General features: G+C 36.4%; 1 protein-coding gene across 11 annotated transcripts in view; it reads left to right on the top strand.

The window, feature by feature from the left end:
• Positions 1-19,831, top strand: part of NKTR (natural killer cell triggering receptor) — a 62,230-nt gene that overhangs the window by 25,861 nt on the left and 16,538 nt on the right. For all 11 annotated transcript variants that reach the window (XM_044004764.1, XM_044004832.1, XM_044004808.1 and 8 more), the window contains 6 exons: positions 6,603-6,632; positions 7,522-7,667; positions 9,322-9,547; positions 10,110-10,262; positions 14,886-14,973; positions 19,342-19,487. In XM_044004764.1, the coding sequence (XP_043860699.1) occupies positions 6,603-6,632; positions 7,522-7,667; positions 9,322-9,547; positions 10,110-10,262; positions 14,886-14,973; positions 19,342-19,487 (789 nt within the window). The remainder of the gene's footprint in view (positions 1-6,602; positions 6,633-7,521; positions 7,668-9,321; positions 9,548-10,109; positions 10,263-14,885; positions 14,974-19,341; positions 19,488-19,831) is intronic.

Genomic DNA, 19,831 nt, shown 5'->3' with positions numbered 1-19,831 from the left:
GAGAGGGAGGTGATTCTTGGTCACTTACTGGTTGGACTAGATGACTGTGACCGCAGAGCTCCAATCCTGAGGTTCTGTGATCTGTTTTGTAAGGCTCCCAATGGGGTCTTAAGATGCTCTTGCAAAATAGTGTCTTCTTGTGGTGTGTGTTAGCGCTTTTACATTGGGGTCCCCCCTCAGATTGCTTACAAATTTGTAAAGTGTGATGTGGCATTATAAATAGGTGGTTGTCTCTATGTAAGATGTTCTGTGAATGGAAGTTGAAGATTTCCAGGTAGATTCTTAGGTTTTGTATGTTTTTGTTATTTTCTTTCCTATTTTCCCAATACACATTCAACATTAGTTAGAAATTCGTAGAAGATTACTCCCCTTGAAATTAGGCTCCTTAAAATGACTGTAGTTATTTAGTCCTATTTGTGAAAATTTTGTTGCCAAGAAACCTACAGCAAGGGACTAATAAAATACAATTGCCTGAGGAAATGTTGATTCTTAACAAACCATTATAGTTAAAGAGGCTTAATATAAGTGATGTTAATGTTTAGAATCTTAAGTGGAAAAACTTGGGAAATTGGTAGATTTCGAGACATGCTGCAGTTCAATGACTTGGGATTAAGTTGGATAGCAATGTTGACTCTTGTTTTTCTGCCTTTTGGGGGGAGAGATCTAAATGGGACTACAATAAATAAGAATCATAGGGTCTTAGAATGTTTGTGCTAGAACTGACCTTAGAGTTTCTCTAGTCAGATCCCTTCATTTTGTAGAGGAAGACATTCAGGGGACTAAAAATAGCTGCAGAAGAACAAGTCATTTATGGGAAACTTACACTGGAAAAGATTGATAGGCGAGGGTCCAAATGTTCCATATGCAAAAACTAGACTTCTATTGTCACTGTGCCAGTGAATTTATTTTAATTAAGTAGGAAGACTTTTATGGGAGTATAGGAAAACGAAAGGGATGCTGGGGAAAAACTACTTGTTATAGTGTCTTTAGTTATTAGTTTCATAATCTTTCAGGACCCTTCATTTTGGCTCCCAGATTTTCATTATCTTTTTGTAAAATGGTCTGTTCACCAGTAGCTCAGAAAAGAAGGTTTTGTTCACAAAGGACTCCTAAAAGAAAGACAGTGGGGTTATGTGAATAACTTTGTACAAGTTAATTGATTCAGCATGTGTTCTGAGTTTTTTATCTCATGGGAGTCTGTGCAGTCTAGGGAAAGAACCAGGAGATGTAGTCTGTCAGTGTTTCCCTCTCCTTCTCAACAGCATACAGGGATGTACTTGACAATTTTTAGCATTTATTAAATGTAAGAATTCAGATTTTATGATTTATATGGGCTCTTCATAATACTTGTAGTTTACAATTTTGCAAAGGGAACTTGGACATTATACAAATGAAGATTATTAGTAATTGCTTCCTCAAATACCTGGTAAGATTTATTAGAGTAGTATTTAATTGTATTGCAGATTTCTTCCTGAGACCTTAGTGTCTCTTGTAACTTTTTAACCTGAATTACAGGAACTGCAGAAAGCAGTTTTTACTTGGATGTTAAAAAAAAAATTTTTAAGTTTCTTATAGGACACTAATATAAAATAATATGGGAAGGTGATTTTTAGTGCAAGTAGAAATTTTTATTTGAATATTAAGAAAAAAATTGGCATTTGCCTTCTTAAAAAACTAACATGATTGTGAAAAATAATTTAAAATCACTAAAATAGAGGTTCTAGAACATGTTCTAGATAATTATAAAATTGAGTTTTTTGCTAGGTAGTCTCTGGGTTTAGGTGAGCAAATGGAATATGAGGTAGTTTTGTTGTAACTCTTCACCAACCTCTAGTGATACTTTTAATATCAAAGCACTTGAGAATTGGATAAAAGCACTTTTTGCTGCACTTCCTGAATTTGTGAAAAGTTTTTAAATAGCACATAAAATTCTAGTGTTTATTACTTGCAACACCTTTTAATGTCACTTATTAATATTGGCATTTATTTCCACAAACAAAAGTTATAACCCATTTACTTGTTAGTTGTAATCCCAATTGACCTCAGCCTTAATGTTGCTTAGTGTTTCTGTGGCCTCGTATTAGCCAAGTACTTTTTCATGGTTTATTGAAAGAACTTTGGTCCTAATGATGGAGTTTGGTATGTATTATTTTAAAACTAGAAGCAAGTTAGAAAAAACTTTTATATATTTGGGGCTTTTAAAATACAAATAAACCACATTTCAGTAGCCATTAGGTGTATCTTAAGAGTGTCTATAAGTGATCTTTTGCACAAACATTATTGTCTTAAAACTTTGGGACCTCTGAAATTAGTTTGCAATGGCTTTAGAGGATATAGATTAATAGAAAATTTTTCACCTTTAAAGGTAAGTTTAGACTGGCTTTTAAAGTATTTCCTTAATTGTGTTACTGTTTTGTTTTTTTTTGAGAAACCTAGAATCACAAAATCTTGAATTCCTGGCAAGTATAGATTTTTCATTGTTCAGCAGGCTTTTGCAGTTTGCATATAAAAACATGTCCATTTATTTTGAGAGTTCTAATGTGCTTTGTTGGCAGGAACTAATTTATGTATAAATGCCATTGTAAGTAAATTAGACACAGTTTATTAAATGGATCAAGATCGGTGTGTGCCAAATCCCCTGCCAGAGTTTTTCCACTGTTATAATTTTTGAAGTAATTCTTTTAAAATAAGACAGCTTGTTTGTTCACACGAACATGCAGAAATAGCTGTTTAGCTCTTCAGTACTATTAAGTTGGTCAGCTGGTTGGTGCATAAGTGTAGCTTGTTTTTCCACTGGCCAAGAGGAGTACTTTGTGTTATAAACTTTCCAAGTGATTTGTAAATGACTCCCACCTTTGTTGGACCACTTACCTTTTATGCTGATAGGAGCCAGAAATAGATAGGACAAGAACATTCAGTTGAGGTGGCAGGGATTCCCCACCACTCTGGAATGTTTCTCATCTAGCTTCACTCTTTTAATCCATTGAGAGTAGATGGCCTTGAGCTCCAGATGGGCTTTGATTGGTTTGTTTCCAGAATTAAACAACTGCACAGTCCTCCCTGTTTGTGGTGACATTCAGTCTTTCTTTGATTCCTGGTAATGGGCCAGTGTGATGTGGGACTTCAAAATTGCTGAGCTTTATAAGCATTGAACACTGCTTATTCACCAGATGAAGTACATTAGTAAAAATTCCTTTTCGATCTGAATTTTTCCTTTGAACAATCTAACCCAAATTTTCCATTGAAATTTTGGCTTTAGACTGCTAGAATGGTAGTAAACTGCTCTCTGGCTTTTGGATTTTATCTATTTTTTTAGCTTTATATTAACAATATCGTACCCTTATTTTAAAGAAAGATACCAATTGTCTCAGCCAATTTCTGGGATTTGGGAAAAGAAGTTTCTACAGAGTTTCATAAATAGGTTTGTTGATACTGTTACCTTTGCAGTATTAAGGCTCTGAGCAGGTTCCCACTTCAATTAGTGCTTCAGAAAAACTTCCAGATAGCTTGTGTGTGAAAGAAAATTTAGAGCCCTCCATTTTAAAAGCTTTCTTGCTTTGCATAAACTTGAAAATAATTAATTTCAAATTTGTATTGATATTAAAACATAGATTCAGTCTTGTCTTAAAATGTATTACAATTTATTTCTTGCCATTTTTGTGTAAAATTTACAGAAACAGTGTTACACCGTGCGCTCCAAAGGTAATGTCTCATTACTCTAAGGCTCTCCTTTCTTTCTCTGTCTTTGCCTTTATCTTTTTGATCATATTGTTATGTGCATTGAATCCTGTGTTAGTATGTTGAGTCTTTTTAATAATAAAAAATCCTCTTGCTTGATCAGAAAATGAACTTTGGCCACAGTACATGTCAGATGATCAATAGCTGGTTAATCCAATAAAAAGAAAGTTGAATTTCAGTGGCTTGTTTCCACTAAGATCCTATGAATGAAAAAAGATATGACTATAATGAGTTCATTAAATCGCTTTAGTGCAAAGATATCTTTTACATAAAGCCAATAACCCATGTCTGATGAACTTGAGAAATTGGGAATATGTATGGAAGTTTTTTGATCTCTGGTAAATGCTATTTATAATCGTTACTCTGTATATGTGTGTGTGTGTGTGTACTTAGAATAGACGAGTTCCTAAATCAATTTGGACTTCCTAAAATTGTTAATTTTTTAAGCTGTGATTTTGGAACGAATGTAATTAGTTGGATAAAAGTTCTTTGCCCATTTTAGCTTTGGATACATCACCTGATTTTTTTGTTTGTTTTAGCCGATTTGGCTTGTCTCCTCAGCCATTCATCCAGATTTTGTGCTGAAACCCAAAGAGGAAATGCAGAAAATGTTGACTAGGCATTAAAAATCTGTTTCACATTAGTTTTCTTGACTGTTGCTAGTTAGACTGTGCATGTAAATTTGAATACATTTCAACATTCTTGTTAAATAATTTAACCCCTTTAAAATACAGATTTGCATTTTCATGTTCTGAAGTGCAAATGCCCTTGAAATTTATCTTCTTTGTCTAAGCTTGGAAGGACAGCTAAAGGAAATACTTTGAAAGAAATAGTTGCTTTTGCTTTCAAAATGTTTTCTCACCATGATAATAGCTCACATTTCTATAGCACTTGAAGATTTATCCTGTGAGGTAGGTAGCACACAGCTAGTTAGTGCAGGTATCTCCTTTGCTTTCCCCCGTCTCACTTGAATTAGAGTTAAAACTTGACTGTGTCATAACTATTCCATATTTAATTTTGGGAATAAGAATTTGATCAGTGGAGTACTGGTGTGTCAGCATTTCCTCCCAAAACTTGACCATGAGCCTATTTGCCATTATACATAATAGAATCAAGTTTAACTTACCTTAGAATACTCTCTAATTATTTGTCCAGTATGATTTATGGAAATTATGGTAGGGGAGTCTGAGGAGAGAACATCTTCGCCACATCATTACCAGAGTTCTCCACGATAATAGTTTCTATATCTATTGTCCTTTCCCCTTATAATGGTCCATAACATTCACCTAGTGTTTTTAGATTCTCTTCAGTGTTCTAACATCTATGTCATGATATAACAGTATTTTTCCTTAGAAATTTCTTTTTCCCATTTTGAGTACATTTTGGTGACTTGTAATAATAGAAACATTCAAAAAGTTCTTATTGTCCAAAGTAGTGTCTTGATGCTAGTTGATGATCTTAGCATTTTATTGTGAATTACTAGTTCTCTGCATCTCTGCTTGCCTGTATTTTAAATTTATTTTTTAACCACATTGGCTTGAGTTTCTAGTTCCCAGAGTTCCAAGCATAATTTAAGACTTGTGGTTTTGGAATGCAAAAACAGGTTTTTCTTGATCTTTTTTTTTTTTTTTCGGAAGTTCTGAGAGTTTTTCTTTAGCTATTATTTTAATTTTATTTGACCAAATAGCATCTTCTGGATGGCTGAGTTTATTTGACTCTGAGCATGATTATGACGATAATTTTTAAAAATTGGAGGTCTAGTGGAAAAGACAGCATTTAGAATAATGACTTGTTGCTGCTATTGAAATTATGGCTTTTTCTTTCTTTGGTTTATAAGCCTTAAAAAGTGAGTAAGTAAGAAAATTCACTTGGGGTAAGCTAAAAAGATTATAACTTTTGTGCAGCATGGTATTTCTTTCTCCCAAATAACTGTTTCTCCTCATAAACTGAAAGGCTCATGAGGTATAATTCTGAGTCTGTTTATCCCCTGTTGTTTGGCTGAATCTTGTTTCAGTGTCACTTGTATAATGTATACAACAGGATAAATAGCTTATGTTTAAATTTTCATGACCATAATGATGTACTTTCATAGCATGAGTCTGAAACACCCAACAGAAGCAGGGAGTATTGTTTTTTTTTTTTTTTCCCATGGTCCAGAATAATGTGTCATAATGGGCCGTGTGCTAAGTGTGACTTTGTCGACTCCCCAACAGCTTCCCCCCATGGTATTTTCACAAGATGAACTCTGTAGAGAATTTCACCTTTGCTGCTAATACTGTGAATACCAAGCAAGGAAGAGAGATGAACAGTTCTTTGAACAGTACTGTCACAATCTCCCTGAGGCTGGCTTAGTATGGATGGATTCACTGATGATTTTTTTTTTAAACCACCAATTTGGTATGGAAAAATAGTTTACATGACGGAGGAATTACTTAAATTCGTTGGGGAAATGTTGGTAGCACTTTTAACCCCTTATAGGGAAAATGCTAAACTGCTTTATTATTTTTAATTATCCTCATTGTCTTAAGTAGTTTTTCACATGTGTTTGTGGACATGAGTCTAAATCAAATATATATTATACATGTATTTTTTCCTTAAAAATGTTTCTTTGGTAATTTGATTCTATAATTCAGTATAATGTTAAATCTCAAGTTTTGAATTCATCAGTAAAATGGATGCTGTAACAGTTTTAAGGTGTTTTTTTTGTTTTTTGTTTTTGTCAAATGAATAATTGATTTTTTCCCCCTTTTCTCTTTACCTTCATCTCTTTTGTTTTCTACACCATTCGCTTTAAACCATTCCACACTCTTCATCTGAATGCCTGGGTTTTGCCATCTTCTCCATGTTGATGTTTACTTAAACAGAACCACAAAGCCTGCACCACACCTGGATGGGTAAGAGTTGTCCATTTTCATTGGCATTGCAATGGTAGGGTAGGTGAATGAGGCTCTGTGATTGCTGCACTAATTAAAATAGCAGTGGAGTAGATCCCAATTTGTACATGGAGTTGATGGTCCTCTTCTTTGGTCTCCAGAATGTTAGAACTGGAAGGGTCATGTAGTCAGTACATTGTGTTTTTGTTTTGTTTTGGTTTTTTTAGGCAATTGGGGTTAAGTGACTTGCCCAGGGCCACATAGCTAGTAAGTGTCTGGGGTCAGATTTGAACTCAGGTTCTCCTGAGTCCTGGACTGATGCTCTGTCCACTTCACCACCTCAGTATATTAATTTTTCTTTTTTCTTTTTTTTTTTGGGTGGGGGGGCAAGGCAATGAGGGTTAAGTGACTTGCCCAGAGTCACACAGCTAGTAAGTGTTAAGTATCTGAGGCCGGATTTGAACTCAGGTACTCCTGACTCCAGGGCCGGTGCTCTATCCACTGTGCCACCTAGCGGCCCCCCCCCATTAATTTTTAAAGATAGGAAAATTGTGGCCCAGGGAGTTTTAAGTGATTTGGCCAAAGTCACTCAGCCACTAGTAAATTGCAGAGCTGGAACTTGAACTTGAGTCTCTTGACTCCCTGGTCAGACTTTTTCTATCATTGCACATTAGCCCTCCTCATTGGTTACGTTAGGGAATGTTGTGCTTTACAAAACTTAAAGCACTTCGCAATTATTTGACTTTGATTACAAGCCTATATCCACAATACTAATTTAGAAGACCAGACCATGTTCTAAATTTAAATTCTATTTGCCAGTTGAATGAAAGTAGGTATCATGTTTTTGCCAGACTTTTAAAGTTATCATTATTGCCTAGCAGATGCTTTTTTGAACTTTGTATTATTACAGTGTACACGTTGTCTTTGGATTGGTTATTTCTGGTTTTGAAGTGATTGAACAAATTGAAAATCTGAAAACTGATGCAGCAAGCCGACCTTATGCAGATGTACGAGTTATTGACTGTGGGGTACTTGTTACAAAATCAGCAAAAGATGGTAAGAGATTTTCTGCCACCTTTCAGCTCCTCTCTAGTCCCCTAAAATAAGTTGTTGAAATAAATATTAATGTTTTCCATTAATCTTGGAGGGTATGTGTGTGTGTGTGTGGGGGGTGGAATAAAAAGCAATGAACTATTGCAATAAAAACTGTTATTTGGAGATTGGTTTTTGTTTTTGCTAAGATTTAAATTCTTTCTTTCTTTGCAATTGGGGTTAAGTGACATTGGGGTTAAGTGACTTGCCAAGGGTCACACAGCTAGCAAGTGTCAAGTGTCTGAGGCCTGATTTGAACTCGGGTCCTCCTGAATCCAGGGCCAGTGTTTTATCCACTATGCTGCCCCTGAGCTTTAAATTCTTTACAAGGATTCAGTGAAGCATGTTTTTAGCAGTCTGAAAAATTGAGTCAAAGCTTACTTTGAGGTTATATGCAGGGTGTTTTAAAAGTTTTAGTGCACTTTTAAGCTGTTAGATCTTAACAGTGTACTAAGTCTTTTGAAACACCTGTATTTGTTGGTAAATTAATTTAGTATCCTTTTTATATGAAGGAAGGTCATCCCAAATCTGTAAGCAAAAAAGCACATTTCACCTAAATAATGCCAAGAACAGGTTCCAGATTCCTTATGACCTTAGTGTTTTTTGTTTTGTTTTGTTTTTGCAGGGCAGTGAGGGTTAAATGACTTGCCCAGGGTCACACAGCTATTGTCAAGTGTCTGAGGCCAGATTTGAACTCAGGTCCTCCTGAATCCAGGGCCGGTGCTTTATCCACTTTGCCACCTAGCTGCCCCGACCTTAGTGTTTTGATATTAGTGAGGGTTCTGTGAGAAATTGTCTCTAAGAGAACAAGTTTAAGTATTAAATATGAAATTATCTATCAAAATTTGGACAGTAATTTTTCAGTATGGAAATATGTTCAATCTCTTCCATTTTGTGGCAGTAATTTCTAAACTCTCTCTTCCTCTTTCTCTGTTCCCCAACATATGTATGCATGTATGCATGAACATATGTACACAACACCCACACCCCTTATGCCACAATTATGGGGGACTATGAACATAATTTCAGACTTAAGAGTTTGGGAAACACTGAGGTATAGGATTTGTTAGACAGTCTTTGATAAGGTGAATGCCAGGCACCTTATTTGGACTCTCGGACCCTTTTTTCTCATTATTATACTTTGGAGTGATAGTTTTTTCTCTTCTTCTTAAGCAAATCGGGGGTCGTGTTTTAACATGTAAATTGTGTGGATTTACTTTTAATACAGAAGCCTAGAGTTGGTTAGGGCACATTGTACATAAATTTGGGCAGTGATGACGGTAGCAGGTTGGATGAAACAACCCCTCCATTTTCACCACTTGTAGTTTTCATCCTTCTTTTATTTCCTTTTTTACACTCAAAGACTTAAAAGTATCTAAAAACCAGCTAACAGATATGTCCCCTTATCCATACTGCTCTGTTCTTAAATCTATTTAGAGATTGAAAGAACAAGACAAGGGAGTGAATATCTTTGTTTTTTAGTTTTCTCAGTTGTATAAGGTCTACTTATTGTTGTATCTAGTTTTGGATATTTCACTAATTATATACAGTTTTGTAATCACATTTTTCATCAGTCAGACATTATAACTGTCTGCATTTTGCTAATATCTTTTGAAAGCTTTGGAGAAAAAACGGAAACTATCGACTCATTCAGAAGATTCAGATTCTTCCTCCAATTCATCCTCCTCTTCAGAATCCTCTTCTGACAGTGAAGCTGAAAATGAGAGAAGCAGAAGAAGAAAACACAAGAGGAGACTCAAAGTGAAACGTTCGAAAAAGAGACGAAAGGAGGAGAGTAATAAGCAAGAAGAACAGAGAATTAAACAGTCATCAAACCAGAGAGGGTAGGTGATAACATAGGCTTGCTGAGAAAAATGATGGGCAGGGACATAGAAGCCAAATGGTATACAGATGAGTGTAGTTCAGAAAACTTGAGTCATTTCACACACTAAAGAATTATGGCATTTTTGTCATTATTAAATTACCTGGAAAATCATCACAGACATAAGATGCATGGGTTTAAAGATGGAAAATGTCTTCAGATTCCTGAGGGGGGGGGTGGAGAAATATGTATTTTAAAATGTGTGTATACATGTATGTGTGGAAAGAGATAATTTTTTATTTCCATGTCCATGGTTTTTTTCTTACCTGGGTTGGTTTGGTTTGGGTTTTTTTGGACAAGGAAAAATATATTAAATTTGGCCCTTGCAGGATAAATGACTTCACTATCTTTCGTGAAAGAGCTTTTCTGAAATTTTGTGATTTGTGCTTACCTATGTAATTAATATTATACTTGACTTTTCTTAAGTTTGCCGTCATTTTAACATTTGACACTTTCATATGACTTTTTATGAAATATAATTTCTTTCATTTTAATTGGAGCTGTTTTCACTTGCTTTATTTAAGTCACTCTGAGAGGAGTGATATAAGTGAAAAAAGAGTGGATTTAAATACCAAAAGGGAAAAGCCAGTAGTTCGTCCAGAAGAGATCCCTCCAGTACCTGAAAATCGATTCTTATTAAGAAGAGATATGCCAGTCGTCACTGTGGAACCTGAACCGTAAGTAGGGTGACTTTTAATCTTGTCTTTTTCTGGTGTGGGGATCCCTTTTGCTCATGTTTAGTTTGTTCCACTCGCTCCTAGCAAGTGAGAGTTTAAGATCTTTAAGAAGAGGCTATAAGTTCTTAATACTCCAAACAGGATTAGAGTTGTGTATGTATATATCTTACTCTTTCACAATCATTATATGTCCTTAGGAATGTTCCTTAACACTCGATCGGGAAGAATCATCTCAGAAGGGTCAAGGAAAATTAATGACTAAAAAACTCGAATCATATTTGAGTTTTGAATTGAGATTTAAAATTGGATATTAGATCATAAATCTCCCCTACTTAACTTTTCCCTTAATTTATCTCCCAGACTAGTAAATGGAAGAAGCTTCTGGTTTTCTAGATAGAGCCTTTATTGTATATAAGGTGTTGTTGATTAGAAGGATAGGAAAATAGAAATACAGTACAAATCGTCTTAAATCTAGGCTTAGTGTATATTCCTTATAAAAACTCACCAAACCGAAAAGGCCACCTTTGGAGAGAGGGAGACCGTCTGTGCCGCGCCGCCAGGTGTCCCGCCAAGCAGGCAAAAAGGGCTACTCTCTCCACCCCGGAAGTCAAAAAACCCGGCAGGCAGTCTGACATGCGCAGCAGGCGGACTGTACCCGGCAGGCAGTCTGACATGCGCAGCAGGCGGACTGTTCATCTCCTCCCCAAAAGGGTGGTCCTTGAAAAACTGGCGTCTTTCAGTTATCCTAACCGACTGTTAAAAACTTTCATATTTTACCACAGAATCAAATTTAATAGTTTCAAATAATTTGGAATTTTAATAGTGTTAAATTAATAAGAATCATGAGTTGGAAGTAATTCCTTTCTTTTGCTGGTCAGTGAGTTTCCCTCTATTGTAAAAAGCAAAATGTTTATATCATTGTTATTATGTTCAGTTCTCTTAGGGGTCTATTTGTCTTCACTTAGACATTTCTATTTCTTCAGAGTATACTTTTTTGGGGGGGTGGGGTGGGGCAATGAGGACATTTATATTTCTTAAGGAATTCATCTCTACCTGTGCAATGTCTGTTGCATTTGTCCCCTCCTCTTGGATTCCCCAGCAGCTACCCAATTCAGGATCTTTTATTTCCTAGAATTATTTAGGCTATGAGAATAACTTCTTAATTGGTCTTTCTGTTTCTTGTTTATCCCTTTTATTAAATTCTGTTTGCTTATCCCCTTCTCACAACCACCTGTGCAATCTTTTTACTTCATTATTTTAATTATGTTCTCCTGCTCAGATACCTATAGTAATTTCCTATTGCTTTACCAAAGAAAGCACAAACCCTGACCCTGTCTCAGAAACTTCCACAGTGTAGTTCTGATCAGTTTTTTCAGCCTTGTCCCTTCATAAAAGATTTATTAAATACTTTACTATAAAAAGTGAGATGACTCTGCTGCCTATAAGTTGCCTTTGTTATTTGAGGAGATCAATCAAGAATCAAGAAGGGACAGGGATCTTTGGGCTAGGCAGAAATAGGGTTTGTGAGCAGAGCCATAGAACAGTGTAGATTATCATGCCTTTTTGTGTAGTAATGGTAATAACCGATTTCATTCTTTCCTGAACAAGGGATGGAAAGTGAGGTTTTAGCTGGGTTGGTAGACTTTTTTTTTTTTTTTACATATAAGGTATTTTATTTTTTCCGTTACATGTAAAGATAGTTCTCAACTTCTGTTTATACAAGCTTTACAATTTCAGATTTTTCTCCCTCCCTCCCCTCCCTCCCCCCTCCCCTAGACAGCAGGTAATCTGATATAGGTTATATCTATATATCTATATACATATACATATATATATATATATATACATACACACATATATATACACATAATAACATTAATCCTATTTCTGCATTAATCCTGTTACAAGAGAAAAAATCAGAGCAGTGATGCAAAACCTCAAAATAGAAAAAAAAAACAACAGCACCCAAAACAAAAGAAATAGTATGGTTCAATCAGCATCTATACTCCACAGTTCTTTTTTTTTTCTTCTTGGATTTGGAGATCCTCTTCTATCATGAGTTCCCTGGAACTCTTCTGTACCATTGCATTGGTGAGAAGGATATAGTCCATCATGGTAGATCAACACTCATTGTTGATGATACTGTGTACAATGTTCTTCTGGTTCTGCTCATCTCACTCATCATCAGCTCACCTAAGACCCTCCAGGTTTCTCTGAACTCCTCCTGCTCATCATTTCTTACAGCACAATAGTATTCCATTGTATTCATATACCACAACTTGTCCAGCCATTCCCCAATTGATGGGCACCCCCTCAACTTTCAATTCCTTGCTGGTTGATAGACTTTTGACAGAAGGGCAGACAGCAAGATATCCATGCTGGCTAAATCCTGGTGGGATAAAGCATGATATGTAGTGAGCTAGATCCAGAAGACTGAGGTGAGTGAAGGCTCAATTCCCTTCTAATCTAGGACAGCTCTGACGCAGAAGAAATCCTAGTGGAGTGGATTAATTTCTGTGTGTGTATGTGGGGGGTAGGAGCAATGGGGGGCGGCAGAGTCTATAGAGAGCCAACTCCAAAGAGTTGCTGTGACTGGCTGGGATAAAGCATGCTCTAGGGCAGGGCTACTTAAACCTTTTCTCACTTGTGATCCCTTTTTGCCTGAGAAATTTTTATGTGACCCTGGGTATATAGGCATATAAAATGGGTATACATAACCTTTTACTGTTGCCAAATTTTTTGCAACCCCCACATTCAGTTACACAATCCCAGATAGGGTTAAGACCCACAGTTTTAAGAAGCTTTATTAGGGGGCAGCTAGGTGGCTCAGTGGATGGAGCACCAGCCCTGGAGTCAGGAGTACCTGAGTTCAAATCTGGCCTCAGACACTTAACACTTACTAGCTGTGTGACTCTGGGCAAGTCATTTAACCCCAATTGCCTCACCAAAAAAAAAAGAAGCAGCAGCAGCAGCAGCTTTACTCTAGGATAGGCTAGAACAAAGCTTCTTAAACTGTGGGTCACAAACCTATCTGGGGTTGTATAACTCAATGTGGGGATCGTGAAATTTTGGCAGTAAAATGTTCAATTTGTATACCGATTTTATATACCTATGTATCTGGGGTTGGGTGAAAAGGGTCAGGAGTGGGAAAAGTTTAAGAAGTCCTAGGCTAGATAGAGAGGACTTGAGGTGAGGATTGCTTTCTCCTTGATTCAGAGTGGCTCATGTTTACCTCTTATCATGCCCTCTGTATTCCAGCCAAACTGGACTACTTGCTTTCTCTCATTCTTATCCTCCCTTCTCCCACTAGTCCTGTCCACAGGTGAAAGTAATGGTTTCCTCAGCAAATTTCTCATGACACGTTACCTAGATCTTTGTAGTTTTCTGACCTTCATTTGTGTCGTAGTTATTTGTGTCCAAGTTTCTCTGCCTTTCTTCCCATGCCAGTTAGATTATAAGCTCCTTAAGGAAGGAAACAAGCATTTGTTAAATGCCTCCTGTGTGCCAGGCCCTGTGCTTCAGACTATTTTTGTCTTATCCCTAATAATTCTCTTCCAGGGTATAGTTCGCACTTAATCCATGTTCTTTTAATTAAATTGAATTGGGGCTAGAATAACTTGAATCACAGCTAACAACCACAGAGCAAACCTGAATGAGAATATTTGCTGTCACAAAGCCCATGCTGCATTTGATTTTGCATGAGAGGGCAGAACCACTTTTAGGTCCATTAATTTAAAATTGTTTATAAAATAAGGCCACAGCTTAGAGACACTGCAGATACAGTCTGACAGCAGGGGGAAACAGCAGGTGTCAGGAAGGAATGGGACAGAACAACTAGGAAAGATAGAGCTCTTAAGTAGCTGCTCTGATTTAGGACTGCTTAGCATAGAGGAGGTAGATCATTCACATTTAGGGAAGTAATGTGACTATTCTTATCCCTGTTTTTCAGATGAAGAAACTGAGATATGTAAAGGATAATAGATGTAGAACTTTTGGGGATTTTACAGGCTATCCAGTTTAACTCTCTCATTTACAGATGAGGAGTTAAGTAACTTGTCTATTGTCACAAAGGTGGTAAGTAGAGCTGCTATTGGAACCAGAGTCCTCTGACTCCAAGTCCAGTGCTCTTTCCATTGCACCTTGCTGCTTCCACCAGCAGCCTTCAGAGAACTGAAGGGATCTTGCCCAGGTAAATGACAAAGCCAGCATTTTAACCAAGGTTCTTTGGATTCCAATCAAAGTCCAAAGCTCTTTCTAATATAGCAAAATGCCTACTTCATTATTCTTAAAGGCATCAGAGTATTACGTACAAAACAGTACAATAACAGACAGATGTTCTACAATGAGCATTACAATATGAGCCTGAATTAGTAGGAGGTGGCATTGGAGTGCACTTTTTTTTTTAAGGCAGCTGCCTAATACATTTTTTAAAGCTTTCCATCAAAAAGGGTTTAAATAATTTTGGTCTTCAAAGGGATAAGATGCAATTATCTAACAAATTCCAGACTTGCTAGTTATAATGTGTTACGGGTCCTGCCATTTTCTTAAAGTGGAATATTCAAGTCATAAAAGTCTTAGTTTCAATTTCTTCATTTGTGTTACTTTTTTTCTCCTTTGCTCTAGGAAACTCCCTGATGTTGCACCCATTTTAAGTGATCAGAAGCCATCTGTATCAAAATCAGGACGGAAAATTAAAGGACGGGGCACAATCGTATGTATCTTCTGACTTTTCTTTTACAGGTTACTTATATAGACTATATGAGATCTATTTTAGTTCTTTAACTTACAGAAGTATTTAATAAATGCCCATTTTCAGAAGACTAGGCTAGACCCTTTGGAAGAGAATTCAAATATTAAAATGGATCTGTGATCTAATAAATGTGGATATTGTCTCCAGATGCAGATCATAATATGTATATGCCTGCCTCTCTTAATGTGTCTCTTGTACATGTTCTCTTGCCATCACCAGAAGAAAACCAGTAGAAATCACAAATTATCACTTAACACATGATCATTTCTTCTTTTAATCCTATGTTCCTTTGACATTTTTTACTCTAGCTCTCTCCAGTAATTCCTGGTTTGTCCAGTATCATATTCATATTCATTATGGACCTCTCCTTTATCCATTGCCCTCTGGATAATAATAATTTTCAGTTCTGTGGAGACTATAGTATTTCATGGCTCAAAGCCCTTCAACCCTGGTGGAAATATGGTATTAAAAGGATTCAGGGAGAAGTTAGAGACATTAAAATGATTTTGCAGTTTCTCATAAGCAATCCAGCTTGCTGTCTTCTTCCTGTTCAATGTTGGTACCAATTCATTGTACCTTTGTAGTGTCTATCCAAGGTATATCTAGATCTAGATAGAGATATAGATACATACACACACACACACACACACACACACACACACACACAACACTGATAGATGAGCTCTATAATAATCCACTTAATTGTCCATCATAGGCTGGTTAATAGCTACCCATCCACTTTTTCCTGTTTGAATAGTTAGGCCATACTCTCTTGAAGGACCGTGAATCTCATTTTGGAGGTTTTGCAGCGTTCCAAGGCTTGATGAAGTTAGCACAGCGTTAGTCAAAACCTGGAGTATCTGTAGTACCTCACTGTCTACAGGGAATCCCTTTTGGACTTGGACCAGATATCCTCTTTGACAGTTACATCTTTGGCATTGATCCATGTCTTTGTTTTATACTTTGCCTGACATTAATGATCAAAGAATCATTGAACAGAGCTATCCTCTATCATTATATATATGTGTTCAAGAAACCTTGTGGTCTTTGCAGGTGTCATTTGTTCTACTGAATCAAATTTTTTTTTGTATCCAGTAAACAAGAACAGAGACAGTTTGTGTTCTCTACATCATTTGGTTAATTGTGTGATAGTAAAGATGTGATTTCCTGTGGAATGTTCCTTTCTGATAGCTCATCAAGGATGACCTCAGTGTGGATATGGATTATGCTCATAAAAATTTTATGTAGATGTAAAAAAAAGACATATGTTGAGTATTAATTATCTGAATCATTTGTTTATAGAAATGAAGTCTGAGATTTTTTTTTTTTGGTTTTAACTTACCCTTTACTTATCTTGGGGGGGGGGGCAGTGAGGGTTAAGTGACTTGCCCAGGGTCACACAGCTAGTAAGTGTCAAGTGGCTAAAGCCGGATTTGAACTCGGGTCCTCCTGAATCCAGGGGTGGTGCTTTATCCACTGCGCCACCTAGCTGTTCCACCCTTTAGTTATCTTGAGAATCTGCCTCCCTGTAACTTCTACCCACTTCTTCTGGTTCTGTCCTCTGGGGCCAAGCTGAACAAGTCTAATTCTTCCATGCTTTAGGGGGTTTGTAAGGGCTGCCTACAAGTTGGGAAAGGGCTGCCCTGTGGGAGAACTAGGATTTGTTATTTAGTCATTTTCAGTCCATGCCCAACTTTTTATGATTCCATTTGGGGTTTTCTTGACAAAGATACTGGAGTGGTTTTCCATTTCCTTCTCCAGTTCATTTGACAAGTGAGGAAACTTAGGCAAACAGGATTAAGTGACTTGCTCAGGGTCATGCAGCTAAGTGTCTGAGGCCAGATTTGAGCTCAGGAAGATGAGTCTTTCTGACTTCAGACTCAATGCTCTATGCACTATGGTACCACCTAGCTGCCCAGAACTAGGCTTAGATTAGTTTTTTAAATTATTTTTATTTTTATTTATTTATTTGTTTGTTTATTTATTTATTTATTTATTTTGCACGGGGCAATGGGGGTTAAGTGACTTGCCCAGGGTCATGCAGCTAAGTGTCTGAGGCCAGATTTGAACTCAGGTACTCCTGAATCCAGAGCCAGTGCTTTAGCCACTGCACCACCTAGCCTCCCCTCTTTTTATTTTTTAATCATAAAAGTATTTTATTATTTTCCAGTTACATGTAAAGATAGTTTTCAACATTTGTTTTCATAAGATTTTTAGTTCCAAATTTTTCTCCATCCCTTCCTCCCTCCCCAAGACAGAAAGCATTAGATTAGTTTTAACTGGCCTCAGAGAATAAAAATATGAAGAATGGGAAGGCATATGGAGAGGTTGATTTCCTTCTTGAGATAATGAAAAACATCTTAACAATTAGAGTGGAATGGATGGCCTAAAGAGTAGTGGGATCCTTCCCACTCAAGGTTTTAGAGTAAAATCTGGGTGACCTCTTTTTTGTTCAGGAGATTGTAGAGGATATTCTTGTTCAGGTATTGGTTCAACTAAATAGCCGTGGTGAAGGTCCCTTCTAACTCTAAAATGTGATTCCCTGTAGCCCTTTCTCTAACTCAGTAAGAGTTGTCCACATTTCACAAAGGCATGATTTGTGCCTCTTATATACTTACGTATTATGGTTATATATGTGCCAGATCTTCCAACACATTGTGAGATCTTGGACATAAGGACATAGTCTTGTTTTATCTTTTTTTTTTTTTTAATCTTCCCCCGGGGCAGAATTGAGTGGGATTATTACCTCTCTCCTGGATATGATGCCTTTTAAGCAGCCTAAAATCCTATTAACATTTTTGGTGGCTGTAACACACTACTAATTCATATTGAGCTTTCAAGCTACCAAAAGCAATCCTTTTCAGATAAATTCTATTTAGTCATTCCTCCTCTGCCTTAGAAAGTGAATTTTTAAAAATCTGAGTGTTAGACTTTACTTTTATCCCAATTAAATGTAATCTTGTTACATTCATCCAAATGTTTGAGCACATAGGAGTTTGAGACTAGACTTGGAGTTAAGAGGGACCTGGGTCCAAATACTGTTTTTGATGCTTACTAAGTAACCATGGACAAGTCACTTAACCTCTCTGAGTCTCAGTTCTCTGATCTATACAATAGCAATCATAGTACTTTTAGTACCCTACCTCATGTTGTGAGGATTAGATTAGATAAAATAGACATACATTGCTTTGCAAATTTTAAAGCTCTACATAAAGGTGAGAGTTTTTGTTATATAATTTTAATTATATAACCCTCATTGTTTTCCTTTCTCTAAACTCTTTGAAATTTGTTATCCCACATTTTAGGATGCATGTCAGACTGTGCTTGACTTTCTTCTCTATCACAAATTCTAAGATAGAGTGGTCACTTCCCCAACAAATTCCTGTCATTTCTACTTTGGCAGTTCTTCCTTATTGGTCAGAATCTGGTCCAGAATAGCAGCAGTTCTCATTCTTTCTTCCAACTTTTGATGATGAAATTGTCATTAAGCTAGGAAATGATTAGCTAGCTTCTCTCCTTTTGACATAGATCATGTCAACACATGTCCAAATAATTGAAGTCTTTCATTACTTGTCTATCTTGTTTCTGTCAGGTTTATGATCTGTTTCTTGTATTACTCTCACTCTTTCCTTCTCCTGTCTATAATATACTCCTGTTACTTCATTGCTTCTCTTTCTCTTTCCATTGAACTTCATCCAAATGTTCTCAATTGTGTCTGTTTTCTCCTGGCTTTTGGATTCACAGAAGTATATCTTTTTAATATATAATGTTATTCTACTACCTCTTGTATCTATTCTGTGCTTTTCAAATGATTCATCTCCTAGAGCTATATTTGGGTTATGGATCCTTTGCACCAGTCAGTGATGTGTAAGGTCAAATTTGTCTCCTTTCATTAGGCTTTGTAGTTCATTTTGCTTGTCACTACATTTTGTGCATAGCACCTGAAACTCTAAGTTTTATTGGTTCTTTTTTCTGGATTTTTGTTTGTCTCCAGTAAATTATTGGGTATCTCCTATTTTATCTACATTATCTACAATAGGCTATTTTCTTCCTACCCTTTTCCTTTCAATTTAAGATTCTATATAGATGATGTTGTTCTTATATCATTCCTTGTTAGGGGACTTAAGTGTTAAAGACACTTAACTCTTCTGTGAAGGAGGAGGTACTCTTTGAACTGGGTTTTAAAATTGGATAGTATCAAAGTTCCAGGGATAGGGAACAGCAGGACTACATTAGGTAATGTCTTATGCCCAATTCTTTTACTTAAAAGCAAATGGTATTATAAGGAGGAGTTTACTTAGACTTGAAATCTTATTTTTATTCTTAAAGCGGTATCACACACCACCTCGATCAAGGTCTTGTTCTGAGTCAGATGATGATGAAAGCAGTGAAACACCTCCTCACTGGAAGGAAGAAATGCAGAGATTAAGAGCATACAGACCACCCAGTGGAGAAAAATGGAGTAAAGGAGATAAGTAAGGGCTTTTATTTTTAATGGAGCAACCTCAGTACTTGTATGAATGAATTTGGTGTCTGCTCTGTGGTAGGTGCCAGGAGGAATGAAGAATTAGAGATAGACCTTTTCATGAGGAGTCACAATCTAAATTAGGAATATGTCTGTATGTGTATGTGTATATGTATGTATACATACAAATACACACACACACATATATATTTGGGTAAACTAGATGAAAGTGAATTAGATAACTGAGCCTACTCTGAAAATCAGACTATATGTAAAAAATACTTTTTACTCAATTTTAGTCATTATGATAAATGTTTTTTTTTTTTACATGATACAAAAGTTTGTTCCCTAAGC

The sequence above is a fragment of the Dromiciops gliroides genome, chromosome 1 (genome assembly GCF_019393635.1).
Source record: "Dromiciops gliroides isolate mDroGli1 chromosome 1, mDroGli1.pri, whole genome shotgun sequence".
Taxonomy (NCBI): Eukaryota; Metazoa; Chordata; class Mammalia; order Microbiotheria; family Microbiotheriidae; genus Dromiciops; species Dromiciops gliroides.
This window is presented reverse-complemented; position numbering and strand designations above follow the sequence as displayed.